The sequence below is a fragment of the Microtus ochrogaster genome, chromosome 7 (assembly GCF_000317375.1).
Source record: "Microtus ochrogaster isolate Prairie Vole_2 chromosome 7, MicOch1.0, whole genome shotgun sequence".
Classification (NCBI taxonomy): domain Eukaryota; kingdom Metazoa; phylum Chordata; class Mammalia; order Rodentia; family Cricetidae; genus Microtus; species Microtus ochrogaster.
In genome coordinates, this window is record NC_022014.1 from 80,762,455 (window position 1) to 80,788,100 (window position 25,646).

Consider the following 25,646-nt stretch of genomic DNA (forward strand, 5'->3'; position numbering starts at 1 on the left):
AAAAAAAAAAAAAAACCCACAGAGTTTTCATTTCAGTAAGTATTGCTGTGTGTCCAGGGTTTGCCTCTACCACCTGGGTGCTGGGATCATAGGAGTTTATAGCCCTTCCTGGGTAAAGCAGTTCTATTTTTTTATTTTTATCTATTTATTCTGAGATTGGATCTTAGTATGTAGCCCTGCTGGCCTGGAACTCTTCTTTATAGACCAGACTGGAGTTGAAATCACAGAGCTCTGTCTGCCACTCTCTGCCTCCTGAAGACTAGAACCGAAGGCATGGGTACTACACTTGGTTCAATTTTGAATCAAAAAAAAAAATTACTGTATTATTGTGTGTGTAAGAGAGAGCAGGTGTGTGGTGGTGGGAAGGAGTAGGGTGGGTGTGGTGTGTGATTCATGTATAGAGACAGTCAAAAGACAACTTTAGAGGTTGGTTCTCTCCATTCACTGTATGTTTCGGGGATGAACTCAGGTCATCAGGTTTAAGTAGCAAGAACTGAGCCTTAACCATGCTGAGCCATCTCCCTGACCCTACATAATGCTCTTCTTTTTGAAACATAACAAGATGATTGTGAATTTCACTTAAAAGATTAAAAGAATAAAGAATTTTTTTGGGGGGGGTGAGTCGTTTTCGAGACAGGGTTTCTCTGTAGCTTTGGAGCCTGTCCTGGCACTAGCTCTTGTAGACCAGACTGGCCTTGAACTCACAGAGATCCACCTGCCTCTGCCTCCCGAGTGCTGGGATTAAAGGCGTGTGCCACCACTGCCCGTCTAAGAATAAAGAATTTTTAAAATGGAAATAAATAATAGCAGTCCCTACAGTTTTATGGCATTGGAATGTTAGTGTGGTTCCCATAGACGTGTGCAGGTGTTAGTAGAGTTCGTCTGTTACATGGCTTCAGTAGGGACAAGAAGGAGTCACACATCCATGGATGAGTAGAGTTAAGGTCATTTAGTCCTGGGATACCAAGTGATCACCAGGTATTCTCTTAACTGCTTAAGAAAGAAAGGTAGAGTCTCCTCTTGATATCTGAAGTAATTATAAAGTACCATCTGTGTGAGAAAAAATAATTGAAGAAAACTGGAAAATAAAATAGCAAAGTTTCTGCATATGAAAATCTCATAAAAATTTTTGTAATGCTAGGTAGTGGTGGTGCACACCTTTAATCCAAGCACCTGGGGTAGGTGTGGGGGACAGAGGTAGGCGAACTCGAGTTTGAGGCCAGCCTAGTCTACATAGCAAGTTTTAGACCAGCCAGGGTTACTTAGTGAGATCTTTCTCAAAAATGTGTGTGTGTGTGTGTGCGTGTGCGTGTGCGTGTGCGTGTGTGTGTGTGTGAAGGGGCTGGAGAGGCAACTCAGTGGTTAAGATTAAGAGCACCTGGCTGCTCTTTCAGAGGATCCCGGAGTTTAACTCAGAACCCACATGACTACCATCTTTAACTCTAGTCCCAAGAGATCTGACACCCTCTTCTGGCCTTTGTTGGTATTGCACAGGTTCATCCATAGACATACATGTACACAAAATACCCATACACAAAAAAATAAATAACATGAAGACATTTAAATTGCATTTTTAATTGTGTGTATGTTCAGGTGCCTACCCCCGTTTCTGGAGTTAACAGGCATTTGTAAGCCGCCTGATATAGTTTTTAGGAATCAAACCTTTGTCCTCTGTGAGAACAACACACGTTCTTAACCACTGAGCCCTCTCTCCAACCCAGTGACCACAGCGTGTTGAGTCTGTAAATTAGCATGGTGGTTTACTGTGTCCCTGTGACCTCATGCTAGGTAGATGTCTAACATCTGTTTATTCTCACTGCACCATTCAGCCTCAAGAGTGTCCCATTCTACACCTGTCTGTCCCTGCATCTACTCTTGCACCAGGGATTACTGATGAACTTCCAGCCACTGTCTCATTAGAAACACACATTTCCCTCCAGCCTTTGCTTTGTTTTGCTTTTGTCTGAGTATATGTAGAGCTCAAGATTCAGAAATAATTAGCATTTTAACCCAGGCTCTCTAGTGTACATTTCACACTGGAATCAAATCACTTGTTGGGTACTATATATTTAAGTTTTATTTAATAGTATGTGTGTGTGGAGATAAATGACAAAGAGGTAATATTTTTATTTTTGAGGAAAATTTTAATTACATTTTATTTAATTTATTTTGTATGTATGCATGCCTACTACAGCATGCAGGCGGAGGTCAGAGGGCAGCTTGACTTTCGAGAGTCAGTTCTTTGTCAGTTCGAGAGTCAGATGGGTTTCTGGGATTGAGTATGGTCCGGGCCTTGTAGTACTTCACCTGTACCTGCTTAGCCATCTTTCTGGACCAGGAAATTGTTTATAATTTTTTTCTAGACACGGTTTGTGTAGGCCAGACTTGCCTTGAACTCACTGTATAGCAGAAGACGATTTTTTATTTGATTTTTTTTTTCTCTTGCCTCCCTCTCTGAAGTGCTGGGATTATAGGCACCTGTCACCATACCCAGTGCTATGAGATTAAACCCAGGGCTTTATGTATTCTAGTCAAATGCTTTACCAACTCAGCTACAGCCCAAGTTTTTGTTTGTTTGTTTGTTTGTTTTTATGTATACAATATTCTGTCTACATGCATTCCTGAAGAGGGCACCAGGCCTCATTATAGATGGTTGTGAGCCACCATGTGGTTGCTGGGAATTGAACTCAGGACCTTTGGAAGAACAGGCAATGCTCTTAACCGCAGAGGTATCTCTCCAGCTCCCAGTCCAAGCTTTTATACTTTACCTAAGAGACAAAGTTGTAGAGATGTAAAATGTTGAGATCTCATTGATGACCCCATTGTTTAAATGGCTGTGATGACGGCTCCTTGAGGACAGAAACCAGACCTTCAAGAGGCACAGTGCAATCAGTATCAGTTAACAGAACACCAATTTCCCACCTCATCTGTGGCTTTAGCTGAGTATCATTTTGTTGCCTTAAAGAGAATACCTTAGCAGTAGAGGAATCGCAAGTGGCAATGACTGGGCGTTAGGGAGCTTGTCACAGTACTATTGATGAGCAGCAGGATCTGGGGCCCTAGCTGCTGTGTAGAGCCCAAACCAGTTCTGTGTGGTGAAGACAGTTACTGCACCTTTTAAGATTGTAACAATCCTGGGTGGGTGCCTGTGGAGAAACTTGAAGCCTGACTTCTGTGCATGCTCTTGTGTGTGTGATGTGTGCCACCTTCTCCTAGAGGCCACTATGTGTTTACAGAGAAGATGTGCTTTTATCTGGATTTGTGTAGTGTTCTGCCTGCATGTATGCCTGCAGGCCAGAAGAGGGCACCAGATTTCATTATAGATGGTTGTGAGCCTCATGTGGTTGCTGGAATTGAACTCAGGAGCTCTACAAGAGCTACCAGTGCTCTTAACCTCTGAGCCACCTCTCCAGCCCTGTCTGGATCTTTCTCCAAGCTCCTCACTTAGATCAGTGTCACTTAGGAAATTTGAGTTTAAACTTACCGATTGCACTTGGGAGAAACTGAAGTCCCAGGCTTTGTTCACTGTGGTGCCCCTGGAGAAAGAGAACTGAACAGCCTACATTTATTTGTTGCTTCCTTGTGGATGTGATCAACTGATAATACGCTGATTTTATGAGAATAACAGGGAAGATTTGTGTGTGTTGGTGTCAGTCACATGGTCCCTGCAGGCTCACGTTGTCACTTGAAGGCAGTGATTTCCAGGTAGGAATTTGAGGAGCAGAGACACACGTTGCTGGCAGGAAGCACTCTTCATAAAGTGAGAGGTCCTCTGGTCTCATCTGTTCAGTCCAGTAAAGAGTATATGGCTTTGTGTTTGCTGAGCAAAAGAATAAAGACAAAATACCATTATGTCTTGCGTGCTTCCTCTAGATCAGTGGTTCTCAGCTTAGTGCTTTGCCCCTTTAATATAGTTCCTCATGTTGTGGTGGCCCCAACCATAAATTTATCTTCATTTAGCAATAATTACTTCATAACTGTTGTTCCTTTGGAAACTACAACTCCCCGACTCCTCCTGGACTATGGATACCTGTGTGCACACCACCCGTGCACAGGTATGGGACATCCTTCCCAGACACCCTTGTGCTCCCCATTAAAAAGGCAGGGCCACACGAGGCTCTCTCTCTCTCGTTCGCCTTCCCTCATGTGTCCTGCACGCCTCCCCGCCCTCTTGTGTTCCCCTCCCCCATTAAAGTGGACCCACGTGGGAGCCGCCGTGTCGTGTCTGTGTTTGTTCCGCCGTGTGTGTCTGTCCTGTACGCCCCGTGTTTTAAGAAGAACAATAACTGTAATTTTGCTACTGTTATAAATCATAATGTACATCTCTGATATGCAGGATATCTGATATGTGACCCCTGTGAAAAGGGCATTCAAGAACTGGTGCTCTAAATCTATTTAGACCTTGTTTCTCCTCTGATCTGAATCTGATTCGGAATTGAAAATAAAATAATAATTTTAACAAGTGTTTGTCAGGTATTTTCTGGGAGTTTCTACATTTCATGTTTCAGTGGAAATTGTCAGTATTTTTGGTACTAAATGGTTTTCTTTCCTGCAGTTACAATTAGTCACAGAAACCTTTTCTGTTTAAGTTTCATTATAGAGACTGTTAGCGAAATATCTATTCACTGTGCTGAGCATATACCTTTGCTTACTTTGAAGGCAAGCACTCAGCTTTAGCTATTTCTAGATCAAGGGATGGGGTGGAGGGTGGTATCATCTTTTTTTATATTTGATTTTTCCTTTGTGGAGATTGTCATCAAGCTATTTCTGCCCAGGTCTTGTCTGCCTCCTGCCTCTCCCAAATTAGAATCCAGCTTGAGCACAGTTAGCTTAATGACTCCTGAAGCTGAATGTCGGTGTTAACAGCTCTTCTAGTTCACAGAATTGTAGGGGCTTTGAACAGGCAGGTCCCCTGGAGACTGGTGACTGGCGGTCTTGGTCTTGTTCCCATGTTGATGGTTTGCTGCAGGCTTGCTTCATCACTTCAGTGTCGGCCTGAGGCTTTGGTGCTGGGCTTTGTCCTCTCTTTCACAGTCATGAAGGGAGAGCGGTTTCTAAACCCACATATATCCCCAGTTTTAGAGCTTAGAAATGACATAAATTCAACAGTGCTCCTTTCACTCTGCCTGTTGATCTGAGATTCCAGTTTTACATGATGGTAGTTAAATTCAGTTTATAGCTTTATACTCTGACTTAATTTATTCATTATTTAAACACATCTGTGACTTTGTTTATTGGTATGAAAGTATTTTTAAACTCTCAGTTTATTGGCAGGCTTTGAAATAAGCTGTCATTTGAAGGTTTCTCTCAGTTAAGAGAAAACAAACAAACATGTAATCATCTGAATAAGGAAAACAATCCTGAAGAGTCATTAAGTATATCCAGGGCTGGAGTAGTGGGGAAGATGAGCTGGGCTTCCTTTTGGCGTCCACATCACTGGTATGGCAGAGAAGTCTCTGAGGTGCCTGACATGTAGACCCAATTTGCCAGAGAGCTACAGTGCACTATGAAAGCAGTTCCTGGGAGCCCCTATGCATTGTGCTTGCAGGAACCTGCCTTGGAGCACCCAGCTGGGAGGTAAACTTGTCTACTTCTCTATGCCAGAGAAGCTGAACATGGTGCCAGCTGGTGAAAAGAAAAGTAGTTAAATGTCACAGATCCATTTCACAGAGCAGGCAAGAAGCAGAAGTTGGAACTGGAGCCAATTAATGAATAACCAGCCAGTTCCCCACCTCCAAACACCTCAGCAGCTGGGAGTGCTGATCATGAGTGAGTATGTAGTATGTATTGTCAGATTTCCCAGCAAGCCATGAGAGCTTGTTGGTAGTAACCAACCACTGTAGCATGAACAGCAGGATGAGCCAGCAGAGGCTACTGACTCTCAAAAATGAGTTGTGAGTTTCCTTTGTATTTAAACCATATTTGAAATATGTATGTGAAAATGGAGTGTTGTTAAAAGTATACTGTGATTTTTAAAATTTGAGACTAGAGGCCAGGTGTGGTTTAGTACACACAGTTAATCCCAGCACTAAGGAGGCAGGGGCAGGCAGCTGTCTTGTGAGTTCAAAGCCAACAGAGTCTACATAGTGAGTTCTAGGACAGCTAGAGCTACATATTAGAGCTATTTAATGCCTCAAAATTAAGTAAACAAATAAAAAGTGAGACTTTCTTGAACTTAATTGTGATATAAAAAAACATTCACATAAGCCAGGCACAGTGACAGGATGATCAGGAGTTTGAGGCCAGCCTAGGCTACAGGAGAATCTATCCCCCCCCAAAAAAAAACAGAACAAAAACAAATAAATGTCCCCCAGCCTGGTAGATGACTATCAGTAAGTGCCAGCTCTAAAAGAGTAGGACCTGAGTTAGCTCCCCAGCACCCGCAGAATAGCACGGTATAGTGCATGCACTATGAGAGGAGAGGCAGGTAGGTCCTTGGAGCTTGCTGACTAGTTATTTTGGGCAGTGAGCTCCAAATTTAGTGAGGAACCCTATCTCAAAAAGAAGAAACAAATGAAAACAAGGTAGAAAACGATAGAAGAAAACATCTCTGGCCTTCACACACGTACACACAGAGTTGGGCTTGTTAATAGAGTAATGCCAGGGTTTTTAGTGATCCAGATGTTTACTGAATGAGATTGATTTTAAGGCAAATTGTAGTTAATGATGCTGCATCTGGTTAGTACTTAGCCTTTCTGGGCAAGCCTAGATTATATAAATGTAGATAAATATATGGACTTTTGATAACCCTGGCTTTTAGGATTAAGTTACATGCGATAGAAAATAATAGTTATTTAGGGGAGAACAAAAATGAACTTTGGTCAGGTAGAGGTAGCTGCAAGAACTGCCCAGACAAAAAGCCAGCCCCTACCAGTGTAGAAGGAGCTGTGGGCCGCTTCCCGCCTCCCAGCTCCCGGCCACCGGCTAGCTTTATACCCGAAATCACAACACACAAATTGTATTCATTTAAACACTGCTTGGCCCATTAGCTCTAGCCTCTTACTGGCTAATTCTCACATCTACGTTAACTCATTTCTCTTAATGTGTGTAGCACCAGTCTTACCGGGAAAGATACAGCATGTCTGACCTGGTGGCTGGCTTCATCGCCTCTGCCCTGGAGAGGAGCGACTTCCTCACTTCTTCCCAGCATTCTGTTCTGTTTACTCCGCCTACCTAATTTTCTAACCTATCAGGCCATGCAGTTTCTTTATTAATTAACCAATGATATCAACAGATATCACTCCCACATCACACCAGAGACTTGATCACCTGCCCCTGGTGGATAGGGGACTGCCAACAAGTGCAGATAATGCTCCCACGTGCTGCCTCCCTACCATCTTAACTGCCTGGTGAAGCTCAAGCTCTTCCCTAGCTTAGAGGGCAGGCTCTATGCCTCTGGGCTCAGGAATATGTTCTGACTTAGGCCATGCCCATACAGGCTGAATTCAGCTTTCTGTTTTTTGCCTTCATTTTGGGATCTCTAGCTGAGAGAAGCCTACTGCAGCTTCTAGCCTGTAGTTCTGGATACTCCTCGTGTTAAACCATCCCTGAGTCCAAGCACTGTAGCCCAGTTTGTGCTGCCTGCTGATTAGCTCCACACCCAGTGCTTCCCTGAAGATACTGCCCCTCAAGGACTTTGGATTGAAGTAGCTCTGTGCAGGAAATTGAGGTGCAGTTACCAGTGCAGAAGGAAAGGGTGTTGATATGTGTAGGTGATCACCATATTTGACAGGAAAGCCAGCAAAACTGTTGAACCAGTTTAGTTGGTGACCAGGAGTCAAGCTTCAGAGAGATGTGTGTCTAAGGTGGGCAGCAGGGGGAATTGTTTCTTAAGTGGGATAAACTGAGGGTTGCTGCTGGGATCTATATCTTCCTTTGTTGAGGCCATGGTAATATTTTTTTTTAATTTAATTTATATACTCAGGTTTCTTTTCCGATTATATGTGTTTTAATTTAATTTATTTTGCATCCTGATTACAGCCTCCCGTCCCACCTCCTCACCTTCCTCCCACTCCTCCTCCATTTTCTCTCAGAAAAGGGCAAGCCTCCCATGGGCATCAGCAAAAGCATATCAAGTGCTGTGAGAGCAAGCCCCTTCCCCTGTATTCAAGCTGGGCAAGGCAATCCAGAATGAGGAATGGGTTCTAAAAGCCAGTCAAAGCACCAGGGACAGCCCTGCTTCTGTTGCTGGGGTCCCACAGATAGAACAAACTACACAATATGTCACTTATATGCAGAGGGCCTAGGTCTGTGCCATGCAGGCTCACTGGTTGTTGGTTCAGACTCTATGAGTACCCATGAGCCAGGCTAGCCATTTCTGTGGTTTTTCCTTGAATATCCCTGACACCCTCCTCCGTCAGCTCCTACAATCCTTCCTCCCTCTCCTCAGCAAGACTCCCTGAGTTCAACCCAGTGTTTGACCATGGGTCTCTGAATTTGCCTCCATCAGCCACTGGATGAAGGCTCTCTGATGACAACCTGTGTAGTCACCAATCTGATCATAGGAGATGGCCAGTTCAGGCTATGCATTCATTGCTGCCAAGAGTCTTTCTTAGCTGGGGCTATCCTTGTGGACTCATAGATGGTTCCCTTGCATCAGGCTTCTACCCAACCCCATAAAACCCCCCTTTCCAGCCATCTCACTCAGCATTCTGCCCCTCTGTCCCTAATCTGATCTCTCAAGTTCCTATACCCACCTGCCCCCAGTCCAACTAGGAGAGATCTCTTCTATTTCCCCTTCCCAAACAGATCCATGTGCCTCCCCCCACCCCAGTCCTCCTTGTTACCTAGCCTCTCTGGGTCTGTGAACTGTAGCATGTCTATTCTTTACTCTACAGTTAATATCCACTTGTGAGTGAGAACATAGCATGTTTACCTTCCTGGGCTTGGGTTACCTCATTCAGGATGAATTTTTTTTTTCCTAGCTCTATCCATTTGCCTGAAGGTGAAGGCGTAAGTCAAAAACAATCCCACACCAGTTTAGAATTATGATTAATAGAATGGTTATTTATTTAAAGGGGGAAAAAACTTACAGATCATCGTCCCAGACAACAGCCCTCTGCGCAACCAGGAAGGGAGTCAGATTTTCCCTCTCGAGATCTTTGACTGTCTTGACCCATTCTCTCATACAGCCCTTAGAGTCGAGCACAGGCTTCCTGAGCACAGCAGGTAACAGAAGCTGAATTTAGTCTGGACAAGATGCCATTTCCTCCCCTCTTCTCTTTTTAGTTTGTTTGATAACATTTACCAGCCCCTTCTAACCTAAACACTGCAAAGAAATTCTTCCTGAATTAGCCAGATTTTTTTTTTTTTTAATTTTTGGTTTTCAAGACAGAGTTCCTCTGTGTAACCCTGGCTGTCTTGGAACTCCCTTTATAAACCAGACTGGCCTCAAACTCAGAGGTCTACCTGTCATCTGTGTTCCGTCGCGTCCTCTCACCACCCAGCTACCCAGATTTCTAAACGATGATGTGCCCTTTCTCACTTACATAATGAGCTGAATGAGATAGATAACGCTTTGATGAAATGAACTTTCTAGCCAGACTAACCCCAGGATGTGGGTTCATGTGTGTAGAAGAAACTCAGGATGAGGAATGGTTTAGATTTCAGGGTAGCTAACCCCCAGAGGAAACACAAACCCCGGTCCTTTTATTGACTCCTACTTTATAATCAATTAACAAAAGTCAAGAAATCTGGAGCATTTCCTGTCTGGATTGGTTTTACATTGAATAGCTGAGTTCCCAGCTACATAATTTCTTTTGTTTTTTAAAACATTGTTTCTCAGGACGGAGAGATGGCTCAGAGGTTAAGAGCACTGGCTGCTCTCCCAGAGGTCCTGAGTTCAATTTCCAGATGGCTCACAACCATCTGTAATGAGATCTGGTGCCCTCTTCTGGCCTGCAGGGATACATGCTGGCAGAACACTGCATATGTAATAAATAAATTTAAAAAAAAACTTGTTTCTCTGGGGAAATGTGGTTTCAGACAGCTGACATGTGGCCATAGAGCCTTGGAAAGAAACTCTTCCTTCCCTCCCTTCTGACTGCTGCACCCTCCAATCTCATGACTGTTAGATGGTTTAAGAATAAAGGAAACATATGTACTGAAATCCCAGACTCTTTTGGTTTTTCGAGGCAAGGTTTCTCTGTAGCTTTGGAGCCTATCCTGGAACTCGCTCTGTAGTCCAGGCTGGCCTCAAACTCACAGATCTACCTGCCTCTGCCTCCTAAATGCCTTAGCTCTTAGCTCAAGCCAAAGCTATCCCCATGATCCCACCATCCACCGTTTGTCTCACAGATACTTCATGTCCAGCCTGGCGCCAGCCTTAGAGCCCTGTATCACATTTCCTCCTTACCTAGTTCCCACTACAGAAACAGAAGCTGCACCTGCCAATCAGAGCAATGCTGTTTTCCCTAAGAGAAACTGGGCAGGGGAGCAAGGTTTCCTTTGCAGTAACAGTAAGCTGAAAATAAAGTGAACGTGTGTGAGTGGAGGAACGATTGAGTGCATTATGACAGCAGTCACACCACAGTATGGTAAGGAGCCACTAAGGAGTGGGTTTGATTGTCAACTGGGGTGGGGAGTTCTTTCATCATATGTATACAATAGGACAAGAAGGATGCAAAATGGAATGTGTAGCAGGGTCCCAGTTTTACAAAACTATTAAATCCTTTGTAAAACTCAGACGTATGGAGACTTGGTAGTTGGCATGGACTGTTTGGAGGTGGTGGAAAAAAATACACAGGAGAGTGGAGGATACAGACAGAGTAGAACAGTGAGTTAAGTTAGGTCAATGAGATCAGAAACAAAGGTACCTCCATCTTCAAATGAAGCTAAGCGGAGTGGTTCATGCCTTTAACTTAGCACTAGGGAGGTAGAAGCAGGCTACATGTGATCTAATTCGAGGCTAACCTGGTCTCCATAGCAATTTCCCTACTAGCCTAGGTTACATAGTAAGTTTCTAGCTATGAAATAAATAAATGTTCTAGGATCGTGAAGCTGGCTCTGTGTGTGTGTGTGTGTGTGTGTGTGTGTGTGTGTGTGTGTGTGTGTGTGTGTGTGTGTGTGTGTGCTGCTTGTAATTCCAACACAGGAGGTGGCAACAGAAAATTACTGGAGGAAGAGCAAGCTGGATTGTCAGACTAGCAAAACCTAGTGAGCTCCAGGTTCAATATAGAAAATGGAGAAATTGAGGAAGACCCCTTCATCAGCCTTCAGAAGGATGCACACATGTGCAATTTGCCATGTACACCTGCACACACAGACATGAGCTACACACACATCAGATCATTTTAGAAACACTGATCCACTCCCTGTTTAATCAGTACGTACTAGCCTTTTACAGAACTGTCCCATAGGTCCAGAAGCTCCCCAAATTCAAATTTATAATATTACTAACTCCACAAGAGAGATAGTAACTTACTAATTATTACTTGATCATATCAGAAAAGAATATGTGCTCATGGAAGATTTTGTCCTTGGTAAATTTTAGATGGTTCTAGATTTTTCTTGGGGCCATAGAGACAGAGAAGGCTACCACCAGGGCACTAACAAAAGACAGGAAGCTGTTTTAAAACCGCCACAGAGTTCCCTGGCTGTTCTGTAGACCTGACTGTCAGGCAGGGAGCAGTACTGATGACAGTGATGTACAAGAGTCATTTAGATGTGTGTCCTTGAGTGTGTGCAGTGCCTTGCTTATGGCTGTACTTCCAGGCCAGAAATGCGTGTTACATGATCAGTCCCTCCCTCCTTCCTTAGTCTGTTGCCTTCCTGAACTAGTAATATGTTTTTCATTGGTCATGCCATTCTTGTGATAATAGATTAAGGAACATATAAGATGGTCCTGAGTCTCTTAAGGAAGGCAAGTAATGACAACAGCTTGGAAGGACGTGGAAGAGTCAGAAAATAGAAGTTTCAGTAAGAATGGACACAACAAAAATAGGAATAAGGATAGGAAGTTAAAGTCAGGGTGCAAGATAGTCTGGGACAACTCCAGCAGTGGGGCAGTTCTGGGCAGCTAATGTCTTGTTCTTAATACTAGATCAAAGGTGTGGTAACCAGGAGGGAATAATATGATTAACATTTGAGGCTGTTCTAGCACAACAGCCAGCTCCTTGACTGATGTTTCTAAGGTCAGAATCCACAATAAAATCAATCTCATCTATTCATGCACACAAAGCTCCTCAGTCTAGCAGAGAAGTGTGATTTTGTAGGAAATGGAGACAGCCTTCCTACCTGCAGCTGGAACAGAACAGGTTCGCATATGCAAAACAATGACAAGGTGTTGGGAATGAAGCATTCAAAAAAGGGGAAAGTTACTTAAATGTTTAAGTATCCATAGATTTGGAGGACCTAAGAGAGCCAAACACACATGCATGCACTCATGCACACACGCACACTAGTAGAAAATAACTTGATTCTAGACAGGGTTTCTCTGTGTAACTGACTCGTTTTGTAGACCAGGTTGACCTCAGATCCACAGAGATCCGCCTGCCTCTGCTTCCCAAGTGTTGGGATTAAAGGCGTGTGCCACCATCACCCGGTTTAGAAAATAACTTCTTACCCTGTCTCGAAAAACCAAAAAAAAAAAAAGAATATAACTTCTTTTTTTTTTTTAAAACATTTATTTATTATGTATACAATATTCTGTACTGCGTGTTACAGATGGTTGTGAGCCACCATGTGGTTGCCGGGAATTGAACTCAGGACCTTTGGAAGAGCAGGCAATGCTCTTAACCACTGAGCCATCTCTCCAGCCTCCAGAATATAACTTCTTAAAAAGGAAAATTACACATGGTCAATCCAAGACCATCTGAAAGTTTCAGTATGCTCTTTAGAAAGCTGAAGGACAGATAGGTATTGTGTACAAGTGTGTTCCTCAACATAGAGGAGGCTGAGGAAGGATAATGGCAAAACTCATGCCAGCTTGAATTATATAATGTGATCCATTCTCAGAAAAAAAGAAGAAAACCAAAGGAAGATATTTTCAGGAAGCCAGCACAGAGCATGTCTGTAATTCAGCACTCAAGATGCTGAGACAGGAAGATTGCAAGTTCCAGGCTGACTAAGACTATACACAAGACCTTATCTTAGTAACCAAGGTCTGGCCAAGTAGTTTGACTATGGAGTACTTGCTCAGCATGCCAGGACCTGAATTTTTCATTTGTTTGTTTTAGGTTTTTGAAACAGGGTCTCATTATGTAATTCTGGTTGTCTTGGAACTCACTGTGTAGACCGGACTGGCCTTGAACTCACAAAGATCCTGCTCCAACTGCCTCTGAGTCTGCTGGGATTAAAGGTGTACACCAATGCTCCTGGTTTAGGACCTAGATTCTTACCTGCAGCAACACACACACACACACACACACACACACACACACAAAATAAAGAGCTGAAACAGATTTACCTAACTTGAAAACATCCATCTGCCAAATGCTAAGCATGAATAGTGAGCACAAAAACCACTGAGAGTATATAGAAGTTTCTGAAGTTTCTGAACTCAGATGTAAGAGACACATATGTATCTGCAGAAAAAAAGCATATGATCTAAAAAGGACTTGTCCTTCTGCCCAGGACTGTGTACTGAGATGCAGCAGCAGGTTGCCTTCTAATCAATTCTCAACTTAACATATTAGACCAGCCAGGCCTCCAATCTAACAGAAAGGAAGCTAATGCAGTTTCTAGTGGTTCACCTCTACATACCCTTTTTTCTTTTTTTAAAATTTTCTTTATTTTTATTTTACATATATAGGTGTTTGCCTGTGTATATGTCCATGCACCGTGTGCATGCAGTAACTGCAGAGGACAGAGGAAGGTGTCAGATTCTCTGGGACTGGAGTTATAGGCAGTTATGAGTTAGTGCTGGGAATCAGACCTGGGCTGTTGTAAGAACAGTCAATGCTCTTAACTGCTGAGCCATCTCTCCAGTCCCCCTCCCCCGCTACACACACACACACACACACACACACACACACACACTCTCTCTCTCTCTCTCTCTCTCTCTCTCTCTCTCTCTCTCTCTCTCTCTCTCTCCCCCACTATGTAGCTCTGGCTGTCTGAAACTCACTATATAGACTAGGCTGGCCTAGAACTCACAGAAAACCACCTGCCTCTGCCTCCTGAGTGCTAAGATTAAAGGCATGCACCACCATGCACCCTTTCTTAAAGAAACATTTTCCAGCAATATGAGCAAGCATTTACACGAGGGCAAATCATGGAATGGCTGAATTAAACATCGAAATGAACAGCACTGGATAGTAAGGATGTCAGTGGTTCGCTATGTTCATCAGTGTCCTCTTCCTACCCTGTCAGTTTGAGTCACATCAAAATGACTGATTCATGATCTCAAGATAGAGCTCAGCAGTTAAGAGCAGTTGTTGTTCTTGAAAAGCACCGCACTTACATGGTGACTCAGCAATCATCTGTAATCCCAGTTCCTAGGGATCAGACGCACGCACTTCTGACCTCCACTAGCTCATGAATGCACACGGTCCAAATATATATATATATATGTATATATGTATATACATGTATGTATATATGTATATGTATATATATACAGGCAAGATACTCACATAAAATATTTTTAATTAAAAAATGACTCAAAATAAAGTTGAATGTAAAAATAATAACCAGTAGGATACTGGAAAGATGCACAAATGCCAGTAGCCTAACGGAGTGTAGTCAGCATTGCTGACATCATAGGAGTTAGAATCACAGCTGTATAAGCTAGTTATATGGTCAAATTCACAAAGACAGAAAGTAGAGGCCAGGAGGGGGGAGTGCATCAAAAGAGGAAACATGCTAACCATATGGCATTGGGAATAATATCACTACTAAGCCTTTTTATTAAAAAAATGATACAGAATATGTCACTTATTTGAGAGCAAATTGACCTGCAAGTCTTTCTGCCCTAATGTGTTAGGTTTTTTTGAGAATGTCATATTTGAGTACCGCATCTACATTACTCTCATGCTACCCCTTCCTCTAACTTCTCCCATACTCCCTCCCTCCCAAATTCACAACCTCCTCTTTATTATTATTACATACATATTCATGGTATGTGTGTATACTCGGATATATATACACACATGTATATGCAATCTGCTGAGTCCATTTAGCATTGTTGGTATTAACAGATGTCCAGGGCTGACCTCTTGGGATTGGACAATCTATGTGGGAGCTTGTCCATGAAGGAAACTGATTCTTCTTCTCTTAGCATCATTGACGACCTGTAGCCCTTCATCTAGGGGTAGGACCTTATGGAGTTTCCCCTGTTCACGTTGGCATGTTTAGGGTATCATGTAGTTGAGAGTGCATGGCACATTGGCCCTGTCATGTCTATGCAATGCTATCTATCTGCAGGGGTCCTGGGCTGCTTCCTCTTCCATGATGTTCCCTGAGCTTCAGGGTGGGGGTTGCAGCATCGCAGGGGTGTCCATTGGAATGGGCACTCCACTGTCAGTGTTCTCTGCATTTTGGCCAGTTGTGTATCTCTGTATAATCCACTGAGCATGGCAGTGCACATCTTTAATCCCAGTAGTTGAGAGGCAGGAGTAGGTGGATCTCTCTGAGTTAAAGACTGGTCTAATCTACATAGTAAATTCAAGCCAGCCAGGGCAGGGGGACAACACAGTGAGATCCTGCCTCAAAAGTGGAGGAAAAGGTTCCACAAAAAGTAAAAAAGTGACCTCCATGTGCTTCTTGGCTACATTCACATGCTTGAAGAAAACTCACCAACACACACACACACACACACACACACACACACACACACTGAAACTATGTAAAGTCTGCCCCCTGCTCCGTTCTTTGCTGCTCCCTCTGTGTCTCTCCCAATAAATCTCTTGTGTGAGGTTTGTGCATGACTTTGTGGTATTCCTTGGCTCCTGACTATCAGGATACCTTTCCCTTCAGAACTGTAGCATCCCTACTGGGAAAGCCTCCTCCCTCAGAGCTGTAACACTTAGGCCCCATCCATCATTACCAAAACAGCAAGAAAAAACCAAGCCCCGCACTGACTGGAATAGATCATTAAGTAACACAGAAGAAAGGGAATAGTAAATACATCTCATTTATTACTTTTAAAGAGAAGCACATAGGCTGGAGAGATGGCTCAGCCACTAAAGGCTAGGCTCACCAAAAATGAAAAGTAAGCACATGGTGAATCTTTTGGTTTGGTTCAGGGTTGTTTTGGCTGTTTGAGACTGGCCTCAATTTCGGGATTTGCTGGTGCACACCCTTATCCCACCAGCTACAGCTGCAGCCACTTTCTTTTTATGGGAGGGTGATGACCTGGGGATTGAACCCAGAGCCATAGATGTGCTAAGGCAAAACTATGCTCCCAGTCCCAGCAAGAGCATTCCTAAGAATTTCCAAGAAACTTTCAGCGCCCATTGCTTCTGCGATGACACCGTTGACACACAGGAGAGGAGTGGGCATGTCTTAGGTTACAAAATAAAAATGTGGTTAGATTGTCGATTTTTTTAATTAATGAAAAAAAAAACCCAGCAGCTATATAGTAGGAGTTGGGGGAAGAAGTGGTTGTTTCTGGGGTGCTTTGTATGTAAACAGGAGCAGTAAAGGGGGAACACTTACCTGGTCTGAAGAGTAGCTGGCCTTAATTAATTTGCAGATGAATAGAATTAAGCAGAAATCCTTTATTCCTCCTTCTGTTGAATACCTCTCTAACACAGAGTCCTACCTGCCCTTGGCATGATTTTTATTTTCTTCTAGATGTGTGGCTGAAGCTGCATGGTTGGAGCATACCTGGTTATGCTTAGGATTACCTATACCTAGAATGACTTAGTGTGAACACAACTTTTACCATGAAAACATCCCTGGAGAGTATCTCTAAGGTCAACGAATAGTCATTTTTCAAGGTTTATAATATGTAGAGCTTCTGGAATCATCTGAAAGTTTTACATATGCTGATGCCAGAGTCCTGCCCACAAAGATTCCATCCAGATGAGTAGCAGCAGTCTTGGTTTTGGATGTTTTTAAGCTTTCTGAGTTAATTCTGACTGGAATTCAAAGACTGAGGAATCACTGTTTTGAAAACAGAATATTGAGAGATATTCCCACCATATCAATTTTATTATGATAGTATTTTGTCATGAACAATCTGCCTCTAGGTTGAAATTTTTTATATGTAGTTACATATAAAATACATTGATAAATTTAAAAATGCAAAATTATTCAATACAAAGCAACGTCTATGCATGGGTAAACGATGATTGACTGAGACTTGGGCACATTATTCCTCCTATTTATCTGTTAACTGTGCCTGCCACCTGTATTAGTGTAGGTCCAGTAGTGATATAGAAACCTCACAGTGGTATAATGGGTGTGTTTTATTCAAAAACCATGATAAAAGGATTAGCTGTAAACTGAGCATGGTGACACATGCCTTTAATTCCAGCACTCAGGAGGCAGAGGCAGGGGGGATCTCTGAGTTTGAAGCTAGTCTGATCTATATAATGAATTTCAGGCCAGCCACTACCACATAGTGAAAGAATTAACTATAGAAAGTGATATGGCCCCTAAGCTGATAGAGTATCCACAGAAGAAGATCTGGTTTAGAAGGGAGCCCCATATGTTGGCACATGCACTGAGCAGTAGATTTGATGAGCTGAACAGCAGGAAGCACTTCCAGGCTTCTTGTATTTTAACTGGAGCACTTGCAAGACCCAAGCCAGTCACAACCAGCCAGTCCTCAGTTAGTTGCTTACATATCCATGGAAAGGAGTCCTGGACTTGTTGATGGTTAGGTGTATGGATTGGGTGGGTATCATCAGTGCGGCAGGTCTAGAGCCCAGTGCTTCTGTTAAGAGGGCCACTTTATTGGTTAGCAAGACAAAATGGCAGCCTACAGAATGGGAAAGATCTTCACCAATCCTACATCGGACAGAGAACTGATCTCCAAAATATACAAAGAACTCAAGAAACTTGACATCAAAAGAACAAATAATCCAATAAAAAAATGGGGTACTGACTTAAACAGAGAACTCTCAACAGAGGAATCTTTAATAGCTGAAAGACAGTTAAGGAAATGCTCAGCATCCTTAGCCATCAGAGAAATGCAAATCAAAACAACTCCGAGATTCCCTCTTACACCTGTCAGAATGGCCAAGATCAAGAATACTGATGACAACTTATACTGGAGAGGATTTGGGATAAGGGGAATATTCCTCCATTGCTGGTGGAAGTGCAGACTTGTACAACCACTTTGGATTTCAGTATGACAATTTCTCAGAAACTTAGGAAACAACCTACCTCAAGACCCAGCAATACCACTTTTGGGTTCATGTCCAAATGATGCTTTCTGCAGAAGGAGCTGCGGGCTGCATTCCTGCTCCTGGCTGCCTGGCTAGCTTATACCCCAAAATAACAACACATAAACTATATTCATATAAACACTGCTTGGCCCATTTCTATTAATGTGTGTAGCACCACGAGGTGGTGATTTACCAGGGAGATTCTAGCCTACGTCCATCTTGGGTTGGAGCTTCATCGCATCTGCCCCAGAGAGGAGAGCTATCGAGTCTGAGCTCACTTTCTCTTCCTCCCAGCATTCTGTTCTGGGAGGAACTAAAGGCTGGCCTATCAAATGGGCCAAGGCAGTTTCTTTATTAGCCAATGACCTTCCTCCATCAGATGCTCAATCATACCATAAGGACATGTGCTCAACCATGTTCATAGCAGCATTATTTGTAATAGCCAGAACCTGGAAACACCTAGATGCCTCTCAACTGTAGAATGGATAAGAAAAATGTGGTACATTTACACAATGGAGTACTACACAGTGACAAAAATTAATATTTTTAAATTTGCAGGCCAATGGTTGTATCTAGAGAAAAACATTGAGTGAGGTAACCCAGACCCAGAAAGACAAACATAATATGTACTTACTCACAAGTGGCTTTTAGACATAAAAGAAAACCAACCTATAGTCGTCGACCCTAGACAACAAAGAGGACCCCTAAGACAGCCATATGTGAATCTACATAGGAAGGAGAAAAAGACAAGATCTCCTGAGTAAATTGGGAGTGTGGTGGTCACGGGAGAGGGTAGAAGGGAAGGGAGTGGATAAAAATGTATAGCTCAATAAAAACAATTTTTTAAAAAATCAGGGCAATTGCTATAGTACTGGGTGATCCTCCATTTCTGACTTAAAATCAGGTGATGGCAGTCGGTTGAGACAATACTTTGAAAAGCACTAGCCTGATGGAGGGTGTACCTTCTTCCATATTTCTCACACAATGCTCAGCACTAGTCTGCTTCTCCACAAATGTGGACCAAACAAACTAGACAGCTGAGATACTTTTTATTTAAAAAAAAAAAAAAGCAGGGCAATTGCTGTAGTCCTGAGTGAACCTCCATTTCTGACATCCTCTCAGAGTGACTCCATTCTGTATATGACACTGTCTAGCCCAAGACTTTGTGTACTGATACTATCCCTATCATCTACCCAGTGTTGAGTCTCAGACCCAGGGCCTCTCACAGACAAAGCAAGCAAGTCCTTTTGTACAGTTTAGCACCCTCCCACTCACAGATCAGACTCAGACTTACCCTGTGGGCCAGTTGTGATTCTCCTGCCTCAGCTTCCCAAATAGTCCTGTGCCGCCAGTCCTGGTTGCTTTTTCATGTTTTAATAGGTTTTAAATCAGTCGTCATACTAATACCATTTTTTAAATATTTAATAGGGTAAAAGAACAGGAAACACGAGAAGAGGAACGTTTGATGGAAGAAAAGAAAAAGAAAAAGCAGGAAGACAAGAAAAAGAAGGAAGGTGCTCAGAAAAAGGTTTGCAGAATTCCATCCTCTGTGCCCTTGCGGTTGTGCGTCACGTCTGCATTATTGAAGCTATCTTGTGACCACACTTGATTCTATTACTGTTTTAAAGCAATATGCTAAATCTGTAATTAGTAAATAATAGCTACTTGGCTAGTGAAGTGAGTTTAGGGTGACTGCTGCACAATGTCTTTTCTAAAAGAGTCAGACACACCAGAGTCTCGTCTCCAGGGGCTGTACAGTTGGTGTGTCAAGAATGCTCATGCCTTCTGAAAGAGGACTGTGTTCAGCCCAGAGCAGCTCCAACTAAAACATCAGGAAGGGGTCATGAAACTGACAACATTAAAAAAGCTAGAAATAATTTTTGAAGTTTTGGTAAATATTCTTTATAAATCCTATTTATAAATGTTAAAATAAAAAGTTCTACAAACCAGTCTAGAGAGATGTCTCAATAGTTAAAAACGTTTGCTGCTTTTCCAGAGAACCCAAGTTCAGTCATAGCCACCCACATTGAGAGGTTTCCAGCCACCTACTGTAACTCCAGTTCCAGGGATCCAGTACCCTTTTCTGGACCCTTTGGGCACATGCACTCACATGCAAGATCACACACATCTAGGTGCGCATATGTACACAAATATACATACATAAGTAAAAATCTGTCTTTTAGAGTTCTTTAAACCTTATAGTCATATTTCTGTTTCATTCCATGTATACCAAATTATACCACCCATCTTTGTTTTCACTTAAGTAATGTGCCTTGAGTTTGAGGCAAGCCTGCTCAACACAGTGAGTTCTAGGATAGTCACGGCTCCATGTCTCAAAGAAACTAGAAGAGAAAAGCCTAAAATGAAAGTCTTCTTAATTAACTGTCATCAATATGTGCATTCCACACAATCATTTCTAAAGCATTTCTGATTTTTTTTTCAGGCTGCTGATCAAAAAACCAAAGGTAAGTTGTTTGGTTGTAATATATATATATATTGGGAGGGGGATACTTTTTATAGAAGTACCAAACTTTGCAACAAAGTGACTTTTGTAAAATTTATTTTATGTTTATAGATGGATATTTTGCCTGCATGTGTATCTGTGCACCAAGTGTGTGTAGTGCCCACAGAGCCTAGAAGAGGGCCTTGGAGCCTCTAGGACTGGGATGGTTGTGAGCCACCATGTGGGTGTTGAGAATTAAACCTAGATCCTCTGCAAGAGCTAGTGCTTTCAAACCTAAACCACAGAAGGTGACTTTAAAACAAAGGATCTAAGTTTCTACCTTTATTATGCATTTTGAAGCTCTTCATTTATAGCTGGTTTTATATAGCTACATTTCATTGACATTAGGTTAATATAAAACTGCTTAGAAAATGTTATCTGTGTTTTCAACAACACTTTTAAATTTCCTTTTGGTTTCCACCAAATAAGGAATGAATTCAGGAAGATGATTCATTTAGAATAAGACCCAGAGAAAGCTAATTTTTTTTAAAGCTTGAACTTCCTTACTGCCAGCTATTCCCTTGCAGACTTAGTCTGTTTCTTTCTTGCTGATACATAAGAGGCTTCTTTCCAGAGCTTACTTGCCTATCTATCTTAACAGTGTTGGTAGAAACACAGGCAATTCTCAGTGTGGCTCAGACATGCTTGGTATGCTGGAGATTCAGAATGAGCTCAGGGAAGCTGTACCCCCCAAGCCCTCCACTTCATACCTGACACAGTAGGGACACTCATGGGTCACAGAGACCAACTCTGTTCCAGCCATGACAGTGTACTTCTTTAAGCTTCAGGTATTGCATCTTTAAAATGAGAAAAATGATGGATTGTTCTTGCCTCGTCAAGTTGTTGTAAAGACAGATGCACTCACACAGGAAAGGGGCCGATCCTTAGAGCGTAACTGATGTCAGTGAAGGGATGCTGCACTTCACTGGTGCCTCAGTTTTTCTGTCTTCCCTTGGACGAGATGCAGTTGCACATGAACACTTGCTGGCATTGTAAGGGCTTTATAAGAATTCTCTCAGCTGTAGTCTATACCAATACTTTCACTTCTAGTTGGCATCTTGTAATTTTCAAAGTTAAAATTATATGTATGATCTTACTTGAATTTACTTCATAACTGAACAGGACCTGAGTTCTTCATTGTACTGTAGTAAAGGCAATAACTGGTACTAGTGCTTCCCACCCTGTGCGTTAGTCCTTGCACCCTGTTCCTAGAGTTGCGTTAAGAAATGCATTCACTGTTACATGAATATCAGAAGCAGCAGGGGTACAAGGACATTTCTGCTCTGTTAGAATATTTTCAGAAGGGTCCAAAAGGCTTGACTGTGGCTGTATTTGAATTTATGATTTCAGATAAAACAGTGGTTCTTAGCCGTCATTTATAGAACTCTTTCTGTATCTTTCACCCCCCCCCACACTTTTAAAAAGCCATTTTTGTAATATGTTTCCATTGTCATTTATTAATTGTTTACTTCCCAACATTGACTGCTCACAGCTGTGTGAAGACTGAACTAACTGTGCTGTCCCTTGTATGGGATCCCTGCTTTGTGTTACTGTGCTGGCGAGTGGCTGACAGCTGGGCTCTGTTATCTCTTCTGAATGGCTGCGCCAACTGCCCTTTGGGTTTGTCCTAAAAAACAGTTGTTTGGGCCTGGAGAGATGGCTCAGAGTTTAAGATCACTGACTGTTCTCCTGTTCAAGTCCCAGAAACCACATGGTGGCTCACAACCATCTGTAATGAGATCTGATGCCCTCTTCTGGCCTGCAGGTGTACATGCAGACAGAATTATATATATATATATATATATATATATATATAATAAATAATAAAGAAAACGCTTAAAAATAAAACATAAGAAATAAAATTTAAAAAACAGTTGTTTGTGTTCTTATAAATAAAACAATCTAAAGTACTTCTCCATAATTTTCTTTTTAATCAATTAATTATTTCTATTTTATATGTATGATTATATTGCCTGCATGTTTACATATGCTCCATATGTGTGTCTGGCACTTGTGGAAGCAGAAGAGGGTACTTGGGTCCCTTGGAATTGGAGAGTGGTTGTGAGCTGCCATGTGGGTGCTGGGAACTTGCCCAGTTCCTCTGAAAGAGCAGCCAGTGCTCTTACTCACCAAGTCATCTCTCCAACCTAGATTGTTTTCTAATGATGATTCGCAGAATCAGGTTTCCAACTTTTCTCAGATTCCACCATTAATCAGCCCCATCAGAATCAGCTACTGTGAGGTGACACTCGCTTAGTTAGGCACCGGTGTTAGACAGGACACAGCTGATTTGGTGATGACATTTGTGCTCACATAAGACAGGTTTCCTTTTGTACCCTGCCAACACTGTGTTTGTTTCCTGTTATGGCCTGGCAATACACAGTGCAGGGGCTGCATCTGCATGTTTCTTCTTGCTTCCTAGAGCCCTCACTCAGCTACTGCCTTTGTGCTATTCTAGGCCCTGGCATTAGTGAGTCTCCTTGTTGCTGTTGTTGTAACCAGGGTTGTTGTTGTATTCTAAAGGTACAAAGTTCATTACAAAGCAAGGAGAGTGTGGAACATCACATAACAGACCCTTGCCACACCTTTTCCTATCTCTGCAGCCAGTGGGCTTCAGAGCAGCCCATGTCAGGAAAGTGGTCAGAGAAGGACAGCAGCACTCCAGACAGGGGTGGACCTTGGGAGTCCTTTCTGTCTGTTATTCTAAGGTAGAACACACTTTTCTCTGCCTTATAAATTTCAAAGTGTGGTTTCTAGAAAGTCTTTGTAAAATCATAACTGAAATTAGGCCTGTGCCTATGTGTAAGTATGTCCACAGAGCCTGGAAAAGAGAATGTCCAATCCCCTAGAACAAGACTTGCAGACAGTTGTGAGCTGCCGTGTGGGTGACTAGAATCAAACCCTGGTCCTCTCTAAGCCATCTTTCAAGTCCTAGCCTACAGTCTCTTTATGGGTGGTCTCTGACATCCTGCCCCAGATTGTACAAGGAGGAACCCTGTATTCTTTGTAGACAGGAATACTGCTTCTCCTCTCTGGGGCTCTACTTGCAAATAGTGAGTCCACTTTTGCCTTCTTCCAGTATTTTTCACCCTCTGGGCATACTTGATCTCTATCCCTAATTAATGCTCTACATTAATGCCTTCCTTACAGAAAACATTGTAAAACTGAAGGGTAATGAGTTCAAGGTTAACCTTGGTTGCAGAATGGAGACCTTGCCTAAAGGGTGAGGGGAGACCACAATAGTTCAGTTGGTAAAGTGCTTGTTAAACAAGCATAAGGACTTAAGTTCAGATGCCAACAGTGCGTTAAAAAAAAAAAAAAACTGGGTGAGATGGGATATGCCTGTAATTCCATCTCTGGGGAATTGAAGATAGGAAGATTCCTGGGATTCTCTGGCCTAATTTTGCCAGTTGATTAGCTCCAAGTTCATTGAGAGACCCTGTCTCAAAAAGTAGGTAAATAATGATAGAAGACAGCTAATGTCAGTTTCTCTTCTTTCTGCATTACATGCACACATATCACACACACAACACACAATCCTAAGAAATGTGTCCATCCTGCGCTGTAATGTTTATTGACCATCCTTCTTATCTCGTTAGGTATTCATTTAAGTACGCGGAATCCAATGCATTCCACAGTTTATACTCCTCTTATACCCAAACACTAAACTGTTGAAAACCTTCCTGCCACCTGGATGGTGGTGGTGTACACCTTTAATCCCAGCACTCTGTAGGCACAGGCCACTTGATCTCTGTGAGTTTGAGGCCAGCCTGGTCCACAGAGCCAAGTTCTGGGATAGTCTGAGTGGTTACACAGAGAAACCCTATCTTGAACAAAAAAAAAAAAAAAAGAAAGAAAGAAAAGTGGGAGGGGACTGAAGGAGAGGGAAAAGGGAAAGGAAGAAAGGAAGAAAACTTTCTACTAAGCCTTCCTGGTAAATTCTCCTGCCCGTTATCTTTGTACTAGTGACTGAAGGACAGCTAATACCTGAGTCTCCTCCTGCCCTAATGAGACCTTAGTGATCTCATGACAGTAGGGAAATGGGGTAGATATAATCCTGTTGTAAAACATTAACTGCTGCCTTGTTTGGTAACCAGTGTCCAAAGAGCAGCAATCTGTTTATTTAGGGTCCTGCCTTAATTTGGGTATAGATAATAATAGCTTTATATGTGAACTTTGTGAGCCTGTTATTTTCTGGGCCTTTTTCATTGATTGGGAGGTATAGGGCAGAATTAACCACAGTAACATGGTACTACTCATAAATGATTGATTTCAGCTTAATGTTTTTATATTCTTGAAATAAATATAGATGAGTTTTCCTATAAAAAGTTGAAAGGCACATCGCCTATGAAAGCAAGTGCTCTGCTGTTCATTATGATGACAAGATCACTGAGGTGCGGTCTTAGTTGTGCGGCTGTGGGCTGACGTCCTGACGTCTGTTCACTTTGTAACTACTGGTTCTCAGAGAACCTTTTCTGCGCTGTCATCAGTGTAGCCATCTGAGGCCGTAGTCTTTGAGCAGCCATGCGTGGAGTTAGGTTTCAGTCACAGGTTACTTGCAGCTCACTTGAAACACAAGCTTTTTATCAATGTGAATGAAGAGTTCTGAGACCATGGGTCTCATCCTAACTTACTGGACATGAAACAAAACAAGAACTTGATTCCACATTTGTTGTAGGAGCTGCGGGTTGCATTCCGCCACCCAGCTCCCGCCACCGGCTAGCTTTACCCGAAATAACAACACACACAAATTGTATTCATTTAAACACTGAATGGCCCATTATATCTAGCCTCTTCTCGGCTAACTCTCGCACCTGGACTAGCCCATTTCTAATAATGTGTGTAGCAGCCCTAGATGCGCTTACCGG

General features: G+C 42.5%; 1 protein-coding gene across 4 annotated transcripts in view; it reads left to right on the plus strand.

Annotated features, from left to right (window-relative positions):
* Positions 1-25,646, plus strand: part of Tnrc6c (trinucleotide repeat containing 6C) — a 118,467-nt gene that overhangs the window by 25,738 nt on the left and 67,083 nt on the right. For all 4 annotated transcript variants that reach the window (XM_026780806.1, XM_026780804.1, XM_026780805.1 and 1 more), the window contains 2 exons: positions 19,704-19,803; positions 20,719-20,740. In XM_026780806.1, the coding sequence (XP_026636607.1) occupies positions 19,741-19,803; positions 20,719-20,740 (85 nt within the window). In that variant the 5' untranslated portion in view covers positions 19,704-19,740. Of the gene's footprint in view, positions 1-19,703; positions 19,804-20,718; positions 20,741-25,646 lie in introns of those variants that run through there.